This window comes from Ursus arctos, unplaced genomic scaffold (genome assembly GCF_023065955.2).
Source record: "Ursus arctos isolate Adak ecotype North America unplaced genomic scaffold, UrsArc2.0 scaffold_15, whole genome shotgun sequence".
NCBI lineage: Eukaryota > Metazoa > Chordata > Mammalia > Carnivora > Ursidae > Ursus > Ursus arctos.
In genome coordinates this window covers 24789034-24806842 of record NW_026622819.1, presented here as the reverse complement: position 1 = coordinate 24806842, position 17809 = coordinate 24789034, and the positions used below count along the sequence as shown (strand labels likewise).

General features: G+C 35.4%; 1 protein-coding gene and 1 pseudogene across 4 annotated transcripts in view; one reads left to right on the top strand and one right to left on the bottom strand.

The window, feature by feature from the left end:
• Positions 1-17809, top strand: part of ZFR (zinc finger RNA binding protein) — an 81226-nt gene that overhangs the window by 52789 nt on the left and 10628 nt on the right. For 2 of the 4 annotated variants that reach the window (XM_026506761.4, XM_026506759.4), the window contains 2 exons: positions 3462-3559; positions 4425-4520. In XM_026506761.4, the coding sequence (XP_026362546.1) occupies positions 3462-3559; positions 4425-4520 (194 nt within the window). Of the gene's footprint in view, positions 1-3461; positions 3560-4424; positions 4522-17809 lie in introns of those variants that run through there. The other 2 variants (XM_048224326.2, XM_048224325.2) reach the window with 1 other exon arrangement.
• LOC113260857 (60S ribosomal protein L23-like) lies at positions 17232-17628 on the bottom strand (annotated as a pseudogene).

Below are 17809 nucleotides of genomic sequence, written 5' to 3'. Positions count from 1 at the left end.
GTTTTGTGTAAAGGATCTTTTATATGAACATGAGTTTCCACTCAAGGTCTGACTGTGGATATTGCTGGAAAAATAGTTCCTGAGTCAGTCTGGTCAATTCATATGCAATATATGACCCTTAGGATTTGAAAAAGAAATCTTCTAATATATAAATAAAAGTTGTTGTACTTAGGATGAAATTATACTCATATAACCATTTAACTATTTCAGAGCATATTTTATCCAATTATATTTAGCCTTAGTTGAATTTATGCAATATCGAGTTATTTTTTTATGTTGCAAAAGTCTAAAGTTCATATCTCCTTTGTAGTAGAGTCTTTGATAACCTATCCCTTTTAAAGGAAACAAAATTATACTTTTGTCTGACCCAGACTTGAGTTAGAATTACTGTTTTGGATTTCATAAATACTCTGGTGAGAGAAGTGATCAGTCCAAAATTGGAAGATTTTACTTCAAGACACTGAGCTGAAAAGTTGGATGTGCAAAAAAGTGTAGAAACATTGATAGAGTGTTCCTTGCTGCAGATAACTGCAGTAAACTATGTCTTTAGCTTCATTATGAAGATTGCTTCTTTCTTGCTGCAGAATAACGGTATGTATTCTCTCTCACTGCAGCTCCCAATGCTCTGTGTCTTAAAATCACTTAAAGCCTATAGCTTGCTTTGGGGAGTTAGTACAGGGGGTAAGGAAGGCTTTGCCGGAAGAACAATTATAAATCTTGAGACTTGAGACTTGCACAGTGTGGTAGCTCTTTAATGGTTCTGTTTAATACCAAAAATTATTTTTCAATTATTTAAAAGAAATTATTAAATTGCCCAAATAACTGTTAAACGCATGACAGATCTATTTTATGGTACTGTGTTTGACAGTTAAACACTAAGTTAACAGTTAATTGACTTGAAGCTTGAAATGTTCGAAATGCTCTAACCCTTGCTACAGAGTCTTTTCTGCAGCAAGTCAAGTATGTGTGTGTTTTTTTCCACCTGTAGCTTATCAGGCCCGGTCCAAAGCCTTCTAGCAGAGGGGATTGATTCCTGTCAGGGGTTGCTGCCAAGACATCGGAAGGATTTTTGACCAAGGTTTTCAAAAGCTCAGTGTCACACCTGCCATTTGATTAAGGAGGGATTTTGGATGCAGAGTCTGGCATTTATTGTCCTTTGTGTGGCTGTTTTGTTTGTTTTGTCTTTGTCTATTCTAGATTTGAGCAGTGTTCACACTAGTTTTTAAATGGTTGTGGGTGGATTATATATTTTATATAACCATGTTAATTTAAATTAATATATTCCCATTAACTTTTAATCATAAAATAGTGTGGACACAGCATGTCTTCTAACTGGTGATTAACCCCTTAAAATTTATGAAATACATTTATGTAGGGTAAGAATTTGCTCTTTTTTTTTTTTAATAAATTAAATGATTTTTGTTTTGTTAACTGGATATTAAGCAACAAGTATGATTTTTTTGTTTTTAGTACAATATACCTAAGGGGTTAATCCACTTGAAATACAAAATGGGTGCAAAAATCCACACTCTAAATTTAACAGAAACTTTCTACTTACAGCTCTTAATTTGTTTTTAAATTGCAATAGGTGTCTTGGCATCTTTGAAATTGTTTCATTAATTAAAATTTTCAAAGTTATAAATGCTTGTGTGCAAAAAAATTTTCTTACATATTGAAGGAAATTACAACATCGTGAAAATAACATTAGAAATGCAGAAACTTTTTTAGAAAGAGATTGCACATTGTCACCTATTTGCATTCTAGCTTTAGCAAGTAATGTAAATGAGGGATACAGAAAGAGGGTCCTTCAGTTCTGTAATTCTGCTTTGAGGAGTGGTTTTTTGTTTCACTTTTTTCTTTCTTTTTTATTTCCTTAGTTAGCTGTGCTTTCCTGTATTCCCTTTCCTTATCTCAGAAGAGCCCCATCTCTTGTGGTCAGTATGTTTCTGATTTTAGTAGTAGGTCTTTCAGGTTTTGAGAGTGTCCACTATTTTTTAAAAATCACTGATATTTTTTGTCTTGATAGTTTCTTTTTAGTACCCAAATTCTTTCAGTGTTAATTCTCAGAATGCTGCACAGTATTCTTTGATTATCTATAAATTGCCCGTCTAACATGTCTTCTTGAAAAATCTGTATCATCTGATTTATTTGAGGAGCAAGAACTAAGAATAGAAAGCCCAAGTGGATAAATTTCTTTATCATTTTTAGAATATGCTTTATGTGTTATCTACTCAAAATAAGGAGAAGTGTCTTTTAAGATAATTAAATGCTCATACAAAATATATACAGTTAAATAACTTGCCAAAAGCAGCAGTAATACTTTTAAAATCATCTTTAACTTCTTTTGTCATATATTTCTTTTGTCCCTCACTCTCATTTGGTACCCTCAGTGATTTACAATTACATCTTAAGTACCCCATAATTTTGGTCACTTTAGCCAGAAGACTGTTAAATTCAATAGATTACTCATCTGGTATGTAATTATGCTGTATTTAGAAAATATTTCTACTATTAAAATCATTAAGAGCTATGAATTAGATTGACTTAGTTGCTGTTTTGAATAGTTTGGCAAATATGCTGTTATTTTTATACACACTTTGCAGATATGTTTAGATGAACATATAGCTGGCCAATCATGAATCTGTCTAACATGAATTAAAATTAACTTCTTGTCCTAGTTTAGGTTCAGATTTTCTCAAATTTTTAGATAGCTCCTTTATGTTTTAATACAATAATCTGATTTAAAATCAGGTATTATAATTTTAGACCATACATATTATTTATCATCAAAGAGTTCTTACTACATCTCTTCTTTTTCTGTACTTTCCTATTTAACCATGGTACTTCCTGTTGCCCTTTTCCACTGTACCCATTATTTCTCTCCAATTATTCTTTGGAATACTTCATGGGAACTTTTTAAAAGAGCATTTCATATTCCCTTAAGCTAAAATTTCCTTGTAGAAGAGAAAGCATTGACCTCTTAGAAATGTCTATTTTTCGCTCTCCGTTTTTTTCCATGATTATTACTGTATTGATCATTCCATATTTATTATTAGTTCTTTGCTATATGAGCCCCAGAATAACCTCTGATGGTTTAGAATACTGAACAAACTTAATAGTTTATCGTGAACTCTCATTTATTAAGGTGGATTTTTGTGTTCCCTCTTGTCTTGTCTTTGTGCTGGTGCGCTGTGTCCAGTAATCCTTCCTTTTGATTTTATTTTGGTGGGTAGGGTTGATTTTTTGCAGGAATCATTTATTATATTTCTTAAGAGTCTAAATTGTCCTTTTGATTTTCACATTGGATTATATAAATTTGCTGAAAATAACTCTGGGTACATTAAAGTGCTGGTAAACTCGCAAATGGCTCATGTGACACTGATGCTACTTTAAGGAAGTGTCTTGCTCACCTGGTCAAACACCCATTCCTCACTGCATTTTGCCAATTCAATCCATTTTAGATGTAACCTCGGGTATGGTGAAAGACCCACCGGACGTCTTGGACAGGCAAAAATGCCTTGACGCTCTGGCTGCTCTACGCCACGCTAAGTGGTTCCAGGTTCGGAACATCATTTTACTTTTTTCTTGTAGCCTTATGAGAGAGTAGTTCAGTGCAACATGTTTAACTGTGTTTAAACATTTCAAAAGATTGCCCAAGCAATACTATTTTAAATTAAATCTCAGAAAATATGTTAACATAGAAAGCTGGGTATGAAGATCTGCATATTGCAGTTACTATTAATTTGACAATACCTTAGGTTTGGGGGTGTTCTGTAGTTTGGGTTTTTTTATTTTTATTTTTAGTGGCTATATTTAAAGTTTACTTGTTTAGGAACATCACATGTTTGTGTATATATATTATATTCCATAAGGCTGCAGATTAACTTTTGCTTTAAATAATGGAATATGTGTTTAAAGCTTTGTGTATAGTTTTAAGATTTTTTTCCCCTCTTTCTCTAAGTTAATAAGTGTAGGGAGTGAAAGGTGAGGAAGCAGCTGTTTGGTTTAGTGACTTTGCAGTCATGCAAAGGCACAGAAGGGAAACCAAACAGATTTCCTTAACCTTTCAGTCCCTAGACAAACTTTTTAGCTCTTTACTTTTTCTTTTATTTCTAATGTAGGCAGATTTTTTTTTTAAGTTTACTGTTTTAAATGAACACAGGTCAAGGTTCACAGGGGATCAAGAAATATTATTCTTGTATAATCTGTTTACTTTGACCTAAAATACCAGCTTTTAAATACTAACCCTGGCATAAAATACTGCTGTAAATGGCAGCTCATTGAATCCAATTTTAAGTGTGGTTATTTTTGTTTTATTTTTATCTGAGCTTCCATTGAACAGTGGTATTTTAACTTTTTTTCATCAAGGGATATTTTCAGTATTTCTAAGATTAATTCACCTGGGTTTTTGTGTTGCTCTCAAGGCTAGAGCTAATGGTCTGCAGTCCTGTGTGATTATCATACGTATTCTCCGGGACCTCTGTCAACGAGTTCCAACGTGGTCTGATTTTCCAAGCTGGGTGAGTAGTATGTAACTTTATGGTGTGAAAAATAAATATTTAGGAAATGCTTCTGCAGTTTTTATAATATCTTACATTTAATTGTCAACTTTATTTTCATTTCCTAAATGTAGTTTCTTTCCTCTTCTAGTGAGAAATCCTGGGCGTCATAGGGTGTCTATAATTTCCTGAGATTTTACTATTTAAAGAATTGCACTTGATGTTTCTTTTGTATTGTCCTCTCGTTTTTTTTTTCTTTTGTCATGATGTTTATTTTTTAAGATAACAGCAGTTGTTAATAGGCTTTTACTTATATAAAGGTACAAAGACTAAAAATAAGCTCTTAATCTCCCTATGCAGGGTTCTGTTGACAGTTTTGTTTTTAATAATGTGTAGGGGCACCTGGGGTGGCTCTGTCAGTTAAGCGTTTGACTTGGCCTCGGGTCGTGATCTCAGGATCCTGGGAAGGAGTCCTGTATTGGGCTCCCTGCTGTCTCACTGCCCCTCCCTCTGCTCGTGCGCATTCTCTCAAACTCTCTCTCAAATAAAATCTTTTTTTAAAAAAATGTGTGAAAGTTTAAAATTTTAAGAATTCAGAAATATAGATTGTGAAATAAAATGTGAAGAAGAAAAAGAAATGTGTGAAGTTAGGAAATTCAGAGAATGCAGAAAGGCACCAAAAAGTGAAAGTTTTCTCATTATTTAATGGCAAATTATCTTTAACAGTTTGTTGCGATTACTTCCAGGAAAAAAGTACATGTATATACACCATATATGTTCTTATATTTATATATGTACTAGTATACCTTTAATGTTTGAACCCTTTTGGTAACTGAATAGCAAGAATTCAGGTAGAGGAGGGGTTTATTCAAAAATATAATTGAACCTATTGATTTTAGGGTTGGGTTAGTGAGAAGTGAATAGCCAGGTTACTTTAATTCTTTATAATTTTTTTCTGAACACAAGGGTGTTTGTGCTATTTACATTATTTTCATTTCCTTAACAAAATACATTTTGGAGCTCTTTGAGAAGGGCATAGTCAAATCCACCTTATTCTTTGCATTGACTACATGGTATTCCCTTTTTGTGGACATACCATATTTTATTTAACTAGTATCCATTTGATGGGCATTTTGGTTGTTTGCGGTGTTCTGCCATTAAGTCTTCATTATACTATGGTCAAACTTTTGTATTATAATTCATGTAAAAATTGCTAGGGCTAGAATTCCAAGGTCAAAGAATGTGCTAATTATTTATCAGAAAGTTAGATCATTGAAAACATCCAAAAACTGTTGGTTTGATCATTTCCTTCACACCCTCACTAACTCTGTGATATCATCACACTTCTTTTTTTTTTTTTTTTAAGATTTTTTATTTATTTATTCGACAGAGATAGAGACAGCCAGCGAGAGAGGGAACACAAGCAGGGGGAGTGGGAGAGGAAGAAGCAGGCTCACAGCGGAGGAGGCTGATGTGGGGCTCGATCCCATAACGCCGGGATCACGCCCTGAGCCGAAGGCAGAGGCCCAACCGCTGTGCCACCCAGGCGCCCCTATCATCACACTTCTTAACAATATAATAGGGGTGCCTGGGTGGCTCAGTTGTTAAGCATCTGCCTTAGGCTCTGGTCATGATCCCAGAGTCCTGGGATCCAGCCCCTCATCAGGCCCTCTCCCACCCCCCACCCCCGCTTGTGCTGCCTCTCTCTGTCTCTCTGTCAAATAGATAAATAAAATCTTTAAAAATAATAATAATAAGTATAAAATGGGGGGCACCTGGGTGGCTCAGTTGTTAAGCATCGGCCCTCAGCTCAGGGTGTGATCCTGGAGTCCTGGGATCGAGCTCCGCATCGGGCTCCTCTGCTGGGAGCCTGCTTCTCTCGCTGGCTGTCTCTCTCTTTGTCAAATAAATAAAATATTTTTTAAAAAAATAAATAAGTATAAAATGGTGTCTCATTTTTTATTTACATTTCTTTATTTAATGATTACTGGCATTTAGAATTATTTTTCTCTTAACCAGCAGTTCCTTTGTTACACAACATTTTCTTAATTACATTAAATTTTTTTTATAAGAGATTAGTCCTTATCTCTAGCAGAAATGGTGTTTTCCAGCTTTTCGTCTACTTTTTATAGCGAGATCATTTTTGCTGTATCAGAGTTTTTAAATTTTTGTAAATTCTAATCCATTAATCTTTGATGACTTCTGTGTTTTGTGTTCTCCTTATAAAAATCCTCTTATATTTTAGGTTATAAATTAGTTCACACATACTTTCTTCTAAAGCTTTTTTCCCCCATCAAATTGTATTTTCTTCTTTTTTTTTTTTTTTTTATTTAAGATTTTATTTATTTGACAGAGACAGACAGTGAGAGACGGAACACAAGCAGGGGGAGTGGGAGAGGGAGAAGCAAGGCTTCCTGCCAAGCAGGGAGCCCAATGTGGGGCTCGATCCCAGGACCCTGGGATCATAACCTGAGCCGAAGGCAGACGCTTAACGACCGAGCCACCCAGGCGCCCCCAAATTGTATTTTCTACAAGTGCATATATATATATATATATATATATATATATTTTTAATACATAATAAAAGCTTTGAGAAGGCTATATTCCAACTTATAATAGGGGTTGTCTCTGAGGAGTCAGAGAAAGGGATGATTATGATAGAGATCTGTAATGTTTATACCAGGACAAAATATATATACATTACTTGTATAGTTAAAAATAATTTTCAACTAAAAAATATTTTCAAATCATAAATGGATTTAGCTAAATGTTTTTTCAGACCATTTGCCAACTATTCCAGTACCATTTTAATAGTTTATTTAACACTGATATCTGTTCTCCCAACCCCCAGTTTGAAATACCACCATTATCATAAACCTGTGGTTCTCAACCAGGGACAGTTTTGTCCTCCAGGAGACATTTGATAATGTCTGGAGACTCTTTTGGTTATCAAAACTGGTTATCAGTAGCACTGAGGTTGAGAAACCCTGTCCTAGACCAAAGCTCCTTTTTTGTGGGTCCATTCAGCAGTTGTCTTTGATTCTTCAGTCTGTTTTCTTCTGTAGTACTAAACTTAACAATTGAAGTTTCAGAGTTTTAAATTTCTGATTGCCCTTGTCATCACATTCTTCCCTCTCTGTTCTTTGCCCCCCTTTTAAACAAACCATCTTGCACAGAATTTTTTTTTTTTTTTTGGCTTTTCTTATATGTTTGTTTTTCCAAATGAACTTGACTACAACTTTGTTCAGTTTCTCCAAAGTTCTTGTGATGTTTTTTTAAGTAGTACTGCATTGAATTAATAGATTCGTTGGGGGGAATTATCACTTCTATACTGTTCTTAGCTGAGAGTATGTGACGTCCTGTTTACTGAAGTTAATTTTATGTACCTGCTTAAATTCGTATATGTTCTATGTAAAGTTTTGGTTTTGGTTGTTTGTAGCTAGGTAGGTAGTTTATCTTTTAGAGGCTTTTTTCCCCCTTCACATCTATTTTCTAGTTATTGTTTGTGTATATAAAAGCTATTAACTTTGAATGTTAATTTTGCAACCCCTACCACCTGACTGCATTTCTTTATTTATAATAATTTTTTTCATATTATTCTCTTGTGTTTTCTAATCTTAGAATCATACCTATAAATTATATTTTGCCTTCTTTCTTTTTTTCTAATTTAACTGATACTTCTAGAATAAATAGAAAAAAAAGAAATAGTACTTTACATGCATGCTGTGTTCCTGATTGTATTGAAAATACTTTTAAGCAAAAAACCAAAAAAATGTTTCTAGGGTGTACAGTGTACTAAGCATGATGGTTAGCCTTTTATTTGAGATACTTCTCTGTCAAGTTAGAATTATCAGTCTTTTCCTAGTTTGCTAAGTAATTTTGAATCAGGAATAGAGGGGTACCTGGCTGGCTCAGTCAGTAGAGCATGTGACTGTTGATCTCAGGGTCGTGAGGTCAAGCCTCAAATTGGGTATGGAGCTTACATTTTTTTTAAAAAAATGTTTTGAGGTTAAAAGAATGAGTCAGGAATGGAAATTGAACTTGATCAGATACTCTTTCAAGGTTTATTGACCTGAACGTATAGTTTTTTCCTTTCAACCTGTTCAGTATTGTTCATTGTACAAATAGATTCCTCATACTGAACTATCTTTGCATTCCAAGGGTGATTCTCATATGTGAGAATAATATTAACTATTTTGCTGATAGTCTCTTTAGGAATTTTCTTGGTGACATAAAGTTTTATAGTTTTATTTTTGTCCTCTTTTTCAGATTTAGAATCATAATGCACTAGCTCTCTAAAAACAGTTTGAAAGCTTTTGTTCTGTATCTAAATTCCGAAACACTTCTAGTAGGATCAAACTACTGTCATTTGATGACATTATTTCCCAATCTCTGTTAATAAAGCGGGTAGCATTTTCTCAGTTTTTTCTTTTGTGATTAGTCTAATTTTTATCTCTCCTTTAATTTTGGCAACTTGTATTCTAGAAAATTGGACCAATTCAGCTAGATATTCAGATTTTTGTATGATAGAATTTTGCTTTTGGGTCTCTTGGGGGGGTTGTTTTTTTGGGGTTTTTTGCTTTTTTTGTTTGGGTCTTTTGTTTTTATTTTTCTTTTTAGGTTTTTGGGCGGGGGGTGTTAGATAGATAGATAGATAGATAGATAGATAGATAGATTTATTTATTTATTTATTTATTTATTTATTTATTTTAGAGAAAGTGCACACATGAGTGGGTGAGAGGGAGAGGGAGAATCTTAAGCAGACTCGTCCCACCACCCCACCCCAATGCGGGGCTCGATCCCACGACTCTGAGATGACCTGAGCCGAAATCAAGAGCCAAAGGCTTAACCAACTGAGCCGCCCAGGTTGCCCCTCTCAGGGTTTTTTAAATACTTACAGGATCTTTACTATTATTTTGTCTGTTTTTAATTCTTTTTTTTTTTTTTTAAAAGATTTTATTTATTTATTCGACAGAGATAGAGACAGCCAGCGAGAGAGGGAACACAAGCAGGGGGAGTAGGAGAGGAAGAAGCAGGCTCATAGCGGAGGAGCCTGATGTGGGGCTCGATCCCAGAACGCCAGGATCACACCCTGAGCCGAAGGCAGACGCTTAACCGCTGTGCCACCCAGGCGCCCCTGTCTGTTTTTAATTCTTAATTTGATTTAGACTAGCCAGCGGTAGTAGTTGCTTTATAGGAGCAAAATGACAAATGGGTGTTTCATTATTTACATGTGGTCAGAATTAACTAAATTCTTGATATATTTTAATATAAAAATGTGTTAAGCATTATCTAACTTCAGATTTTTTTAATGTTTAAAAATATATGCACTATTACACATCATCATTCTACTTTCTGCTTCCTTCAACTTCAGTTCCCTACATGTATGTGCCCTTGAGGCTGTTACTGTTGTACTAAGTCCAAGATACAGTACTTTAGAGAATGGACTCTCAGGCCGTTCTTTCTAGGCCACTCTTGGGAGTCTGAAGGTTCATCACTGTAGATGCCCCTGCCCTACAACTTTATTTTTCCTCTTTATCAGAGGGAGACATGAACTTCAGACACCCCTTTGAGGATGCAGAGCTTTATGAATTGAGTGGAAAAGAGAGGAAAAGTAGAAGGAATTAGAAGAGCATAGGCCATAGCAGGGTAATGATAGGAGAGTCAGAGAGTACAAATGAAGCTGGTGGTTGATCTTTTAAACGGTGTTGTACATAAAGTACACCAGCTGTTTGATTATTTAAGACACATCAGAATGTTAATATTTTGACTTTTTAAAAATGCTCCTAGTATTGTCTTCTTTAGGCAGTGGCTTACTTTTCATGTTATTTTTTCCTTTCCCCAGAGAATCAGCTCCGTGAATTTATCTGCCAGATCTACCATTTTCCTATTTATTCCTAATTTCGTTTTCCTTGAGTTTATTGTTCTTTTACAAACTCCTTGAGTTGGATACTTGTTTCATTCACTCTTTAATTCCAGTATCGTTAACATGCAGTGTAGTATTAGTTTCAGATGTACAATATAGTGATTTAACAGTTCCGTACATCACCCAGTGCTCATCGAGACAGGTACACTCTTGGTTTGTTTTTTGGTTTTTGTGGGATTTATTTATTTATTTATTTTGGAGAGAGAGTGCACATACACAGGGGGAGAGATGGAGGGAGAGAGAATCAGAAGCAGACTCCCTGCTGAGCATAGAGCCCAATGCAGGGCTGTATCCCATGAGCTGAGATCATGACCTGAGCCAAAATCCCAAGTCAGACGTTTAACTGAATGAGCCACTCACACACCCCCTTTGGGGGAATTTTGAAATTCTGTGTGATTGAAGGTGGGTTGCTTTTGTTTCTGTAAATAATTTCTAGTCTTACAGCATTGTAATCTGATAAATGTATTCTATTTACAATTTTTAGAATTTGAAGTCTCTATTGTTTAATTTGTACAGTTTTTATGATCTATGGGCACCTTAAAGAGGTGTTCTCGAGAACACAACATAATACCTCTTAGTTCAGTTTAGTCGTTTTGTTCATATCTTCTGTATTTTTTCCTTATATAATTTTTGTGTACTTCATCCATCCATGGATTGATGAAAGTGAATTAAAATCTGCTATTTCTATTATGTTTCCATTTCTGTTCTATTTCCTATAGTTTGTGCTTTACTGTTTTGTTGCAGTGATAATTTTGGACATAAACAATACAGTTACGTCTTCATTGTGAATTTGAACCTTTGCCATTTTAAAGGGTCCCCTGAGTTAATAAGCCTTGTCCATTGATTAATATTGAAATTCTAGCTTTCTTGTCATGAGCATTTGTCTGGTATGAGTATGGTATGTTTCCTTTGTTTTCTTCTGTGCTTTACCATAATTCTTCTTATTTCCTTTTCTTAATTCTTTTTGTGTGTGAATGTTTTTTCCTTGTGACAGTTAGTTGTTGCCTTTCTAGTTTTATATGATGTTCTCATTCATCTGTTAACAGTTTTATATAGTATCTGTCAACTCTCACCTAAAAAAAGTTGAGAAAATTTTCGTTTATATTTCTGCCCCTTCCCCCAGTCCTCCTTTGGGTTTCTTGTTATGTAATTCTTTCATTTGTTCCCTAAATTTTTTTAATGTATTTAAACCTGTTTCTTGATTAACTTATGTTAATATATGCTGATTCCACTAGAAAACTGAGCCATTTACACACTTAGGCTTTTTAAACCTTAAAAGTGTAAAAATAACTACCTTCTGTATTCATATTCTGATTGTTTAATGTTCTGTATATTAAAATGGTTCGATACAAACCACTAGGTCTCATACTGGGGCTTTTCCTTTTCGTTTCCTGATTGTATATTATAATCAAATAGCTTTTACCAAAAGGTGTTTAAGTTTTTTGAAATTCTGTCATGTTTGAGAAGCTTTGCCAGTTGCCATTACTTTAATGAGAAATACATTGTTAGTTCACAGTTTTCCCCCCTCTCCATTTTTAGTTTCACCTCACTGTCTTTCAGTATTGTGTGTTAGTAAGTCTAAGTTCAGCCTAGTTTTTTGGTCCTGACTTCCTTTTACAGGCCATTGAAAGAATTCTTTCTTTACCTTTGCATATCATTAACTTTAACCAAATTATGTCTTGGAATGTGTTGTACAGTATCAGCATTTTATTGAAATCTTTGTCCTTTTATCCTGCAGATTTGATTTTTCTTTCAGTTAGGGGAGAAAACAATCTTCCATTATGTCTAATTGATAGGATTCTCTATTTTAGGGACACCGTTATCCTTATGTTGGATTGCTTTTGTCCTGCATATCTTTTATCTTTATAATTGTTTTTTTTTTTTTTAAGATTTGTTAATTTATTTGAGAGAGAGCGTGTGTAGGGTGGGAGGGGGAGAGGGAGAGAGAGTCTTAAGCAGTCTTCCCCCTGAGTGTGGAGCCCAGCATGGGGCTTTATCTCACAACCCTGATACCAGGACATGAGCCAAAATGAAGAGTTGGCTGCTTAAGTTGACTGTGCCACCATGACACCCCTGTAATTGCTTTAAGTCTTGTCTTCTTTCCTCTTGTGTCTCTTGTGATTATTTCTTTGACAGTAACTTGCTTTTCAGCTATGTCCTAGTGTTCTTCGCTATTTATAATTCATTTATTCTCTGATAATATTATTTTATTTTTCAGCGTGCATTACTAGCTCTGTAATCTTCCTTTTGAGTTTTTGATTTTATTGGGTTTTTTTGTTCATCAAGTTCTCTTATAACTCAGAATATTAGCAGATTGATTATATCTTTATTAGCTTAAACTAAGATCCTTCCAGAACAGGTTTTTTAATTTATTTTTTAATAGACATTATTTTTTTAGAGCAGTTTTTGGATCTTCTACTCTCACACATGCACACCCTCCCTATCAACATTCCTCCCTAGAGAGGTACATTTGTTACAAGCCAGGGAACATAGATCACACATCATTATCGCTCAAAGTCCGTAGAGAATAGATTTTTCATCTCTATTTTTCATGGTATGTTCCACCCAAATATAGAGATAACATGCCTGGTTTGTTTTTGTTTTTTCATCTCATTAGTTGTCAGTTCCATTACAAAATCATCTTTTTGTACTCTGACATCCAAACAAGAATTGTCTTTGAACCTCTCCATGCCTTTTTAAATAGCTCTCCTTTTTCTTCCCCTGTGAGCTTTGCTTTGAGGCTCAAACAAAAGATATATGGATTTGCTGCATCCAGCCTTGTTGCAGACTTAGGCAGTGCTCTCTACAACGTCTTGATTGAATGTGCTGTGCTACTCTATGAGGTAGATTCCATTGGCACACCTTTGTGCTTTGGTTTCAAACCCAGTGTGGGCACCTAGAGCCTTTGCCTATGCAGAATCTGCTCGCTCGCTCTATTTTTTTTTCCCCCTTCTTCCTATTCATCGTCCCCTTTTAGGAACAACTTCATTTCCCTGAGCCAACAATGTTTTGAGTATGTGAAGCCACTTTGGGACACTTCTGTTGACAGTTCACAGCCATTCTTCATAATACATTTTCCCTACTGCTTCCTTCTTGGGCAGATCTTACCTTTTCTTTTACCTACATATTAGCCAAATGTCTGTTTAGAGATATTAGATGTGGATAATTAGGATTCTTTTGTTCTTCTCTTCCTCCCTTCTGCAAGAGTCTTCAGGATGGTGAATTCTTTTCTTTTCCTTTCTCTGGTAAGGAAGGGGGTGTATGAGGGATTTTTACATTTAGGAAATTACTTTTTCTGCGACTGACTTCAGTATGTCTTGTTCTATCTACCTCTCTTAGTTGGGAAGTTATTGCTCAAATTTTTTGGATTTTTTTTTTTTTCACTCAACTGCCAGCGCTACCCTCATCTTCTCTCTAGAGAACCAAGTTAGGAGCTCCATGGAGAGAGTTTCCCAAGGCAGTCAGTTCCTTGGAAAGATTCTTTCACTGACCTTTTCTTCTGTTTTTGGTTAAAACTGTTACATTTTTGCTTCGGTGTGTTGTAACATATTTATTAATTATGTGTTGGAGCAAGAGATCGTGAAATTAGGCTTTATACTATCACCTTAGGCAGAGATAAAATTTGTTTTTTAAAGATTTTATTTATTTGAGAGAGAGCAAAAGAACACAAGGTGGGGGCGGGGATCAGACTCCCCATTGAGCAAGGAGCCTGATGCGGGGCATGATCCCAGAACTCCAGGATCATGATCTGAGCCAAAGGCAGACACTTCACCATCTGAGCCACCTAGGCACCCCAAGAGTAGTGTTTCTTGATTTTCATAAAAGAAATGTGAAATTCTTAATGAACTTTATTATTTTCAGTTTTATTTAGCATTCAGATTATTTACCTTGAATAAATAAGTAACAGTGCCTACTTTTAGGCTTTCCTTCACCACTGCAGTTGAGTACTGAAAATGGTACTCTGCCCTCAAATTAGTTCTCTTGTCCTGAACCCATGGTAATGAAGTAAAGAAAATACAGGTAGAGTTCTTGTCAGGTTGGTCTGATATCAGAATTTCTATGTAGTATCTAAACTTCCTTTGGAATGTTATACCTGCTATAATTCACAAAGGATGTATATTTAATTTTTTAATGTTTATTATATGTTTTATTTCTGAACAGTGTAGATTAGGGTAAGGAATATTTTACAGAAAAGAATGATCTATAACATCGATGAACCTCCAAAACAGTACATTAAGTGAAGAAAGCCAGACACAAAAGATCACATTATATGGTTGCATTTGTATGAAATATCCATAATAAACAAAGTCATACAGAATGCGAATTGGTGGGTTGCCAGAGACTTGAGGGAAAGAGGTTATAGAAGAAACTACTTAATGGGTTAAGGCGTTTTACTCTGAAATTATGGCAATGTTTTGAATTAGATAAGAGGTGGTCATTGTACAACGTAGTGAATGTACTGAATGCCACTGAATTATTCATTTTAAAGTACTTAGTTTTATATTATGTGAATTTTACCTTTTTAAAAAAACCACTATGTCAGGGGCGCCTGGGTGGCACAGTGGTTAAGCATCTGCCTTCGGCTCAGGGCGTGATCCCGGCGTTATGGGATCGAGCCCCACATCAGGCTCCTCTGCTATGAGCCTGCTTCTTCTCTCCCACTCCCCCTGCTTGTGTTCCCTCTCTCGCTGGCTGTCTCTATCTCTGTCAAATAAATAAATAAAAAATCTTTAAAAAAAAGAACTATGTCAAATGTAAAAGGACAGTTCTCAAAGAAGAGGCTGAGAGAACTGCGTAATTCTACTTTGTGCTCAAATAGCTGTTGAAATATGTGATTCAGTGTTTCTTTCTACATATTTCGTGGGGTTTTTTTTGTTGTTTTTAAGAATATAAGTAATTTAGATTTTAATGGTGGTAGCTTGTAGTAAGAGAGCTACTGTCACTTATTTTTTCTTTTTTTTCTTTTCTTTTGGTGGTAATCTCTACCCGACATGGGGCTCGAACTCAAGACTCTGAGATTAAGAGTTGCATACTCTACTGACTGAGCCAGCCTTCCCCCCCCCCAACCAAATCCCCCAGTCTGTCACTTTTAGAACCAGTGAAGAGTTTTTAAATGATAGGACACTGACATTTAGGGCAAAGAACTAACCATTCTCTTAGCTTGCAAAAGAATCCACACATTATACTTGAAGTGTATCATCTTGTTCACTTTAGCTTAAAAATAATATATGTGCAACACTTAGCTACCCCCAACAGAAACCATCTACTTAAAGGTACATGCACTCCTGAATCACCAAAAGTTGTAAAAATCTTTTTCCCACAAGACGTGACGGTTTTTACCAAGAATTATTGAGTATGAAATAAGGTGCTATGCGTAAATATCCTACACATGGACTTAGGAATGGAAGTCTGTCATGCATGTATCAGTATTAACCCACATCAGCTGGAATGTAGAAATGTTTTTTGTGTATACAGTTGCTTATTGTAATGGAATTCATAAGATCCTGTGTTATTAATATAAACACCTTCATCTGTAAAGTAGGAATAATAGTCATATCTATCCCCAAAAGGTGATTGTGATGATTTAAACTAGTTAATGTGAGAATTTACAACAGTGCTTAGTATATAATAAGCACTCAGTAAATATTAGCTGTAATGAAGGGGATAATTACTATTATTTTTATTATTTAACCAGACTTCCTAGTGTTAGATATCTTTTGTGCTTTCATTAAAAAAAAAAAAAATTGCTTGGAGAGAGAGAGCATGTGAGTGAGTAGGAGTGGGGGGAGGGGCAGAGCAGACTCCCAGCTGAGCCGGAAGCCTGATGCCAAGCTCAGTCCCAGGGCCCTGGGATCATGACCTTAGCTGAAGGCAGATGCTTAACCAACTGAGCCACCCAGGTGCCCCTTTTTGTGCTTTCATTAAGTATAATAGCCCCATTGTAAATTTTTGAATTTGTCACTTGTATACTAAAAAAGGTTTTACCTGTTTACACTGCCACCAAATGAAAGTATTTGTGTTACCACAATCTCATAATGTTTTTTAGTCAGTGGGGCATGGGAATCTTGATCTTGAGTAGTGAGTTCAAGCTCCATGTTGGGAGAGATTACTTAAAAACTAAAATCTAAAAAAAATTTTTAAAAACTAATACACAAGGAAACTAGTTATTGGTCTGGATCACCCATTGATAAAGGATATTTATTGAAATACAGTTGTTTTTTTAAAAAACAAAAATAGATTTTAAATCAGACCCGAGTTCAAATCCCAGCCTGATTTTTACATTTTAGCTGTATAACCTTGGACAGCCTGTTTAACTTGTTTCCCCAACTCCCTAATCTTAAAATTAGGGTATAATAGGATCTAGATATGAGAATTAAATGAAATCATGCACGGGCGCCTGGGTGGCTCAGTCATTAAGCATCTGCCTTCAACTCAGGTCATGATCCCAGGGTCCTGGGATTGAGCCCCACATTGGGCTCCCTGATCAGCGGGAAGCCTGTTTTGCTTCTCCCTCTCCCACTCCTCTTGCTTGTGTTCCGTCTCTCGCTGTCTCTCTCTCTCAAATAAATAAAATCTTTTTAAAAAAATTTTAATTAAAATAAATAAATGAAATCATGCATTTAAAGTGCTTAGCATGTTGCTCCACATAGTAAGCATTATTACTACTACTAGAGGTGGGAAGGAAAAATAGGCTACATGAGTGGTGGGGTAGGGAGGGCACAAATAATTTTTATTTATTTATTTATTTATTTATTTATTTATTTATTTATTTATTTATTTATTTATTTAACAAATACACCAAAGAATCATGCAGTCCTACCAGCATTGAATTAAATCCTGGGCCACAAGTCTGTACACCCTTTTGCAGCTGGTCCTGTGATAGCAGAACCTTTCATTTTGCCTTTATTGTTTACTATGACTCCTGCATTATCTTCAACTTAGAGATACACACCATCTTTTCTCCTGTATGACTTTCATTATTGAATCACCACTGCTCCATGTACTTTCTTTCTGAGCTGTGGTTTGTCTGTCTTCACTGTGGCTGTCACCGTCTCACCCACATCAGAGGCAGAAAGTCTGTTCAGTCATCCCTAGGTCCTCTTCATGGGCCCCTACACAGATTTTTGGTTCCCATGTTACCAGCACAGTTGATCATGGCTCCTACCAGAAGACCCAGGAAATGTGGAATTTCACACCAGAGGACCCACCATGTAGTCATTTCAACATCTTGAATGCTGGAGAGGGACCCATGAGTGGTTTTTAAAGCAAATACTACAATCTTAGATTTCAAATAATTTAATATGGAGAGCTTTTCTCTCTAACATAAGCTACCAAGATCTTTTATAGTACAATCTAAATATTATTTCTCTGATTCAATTGTGTT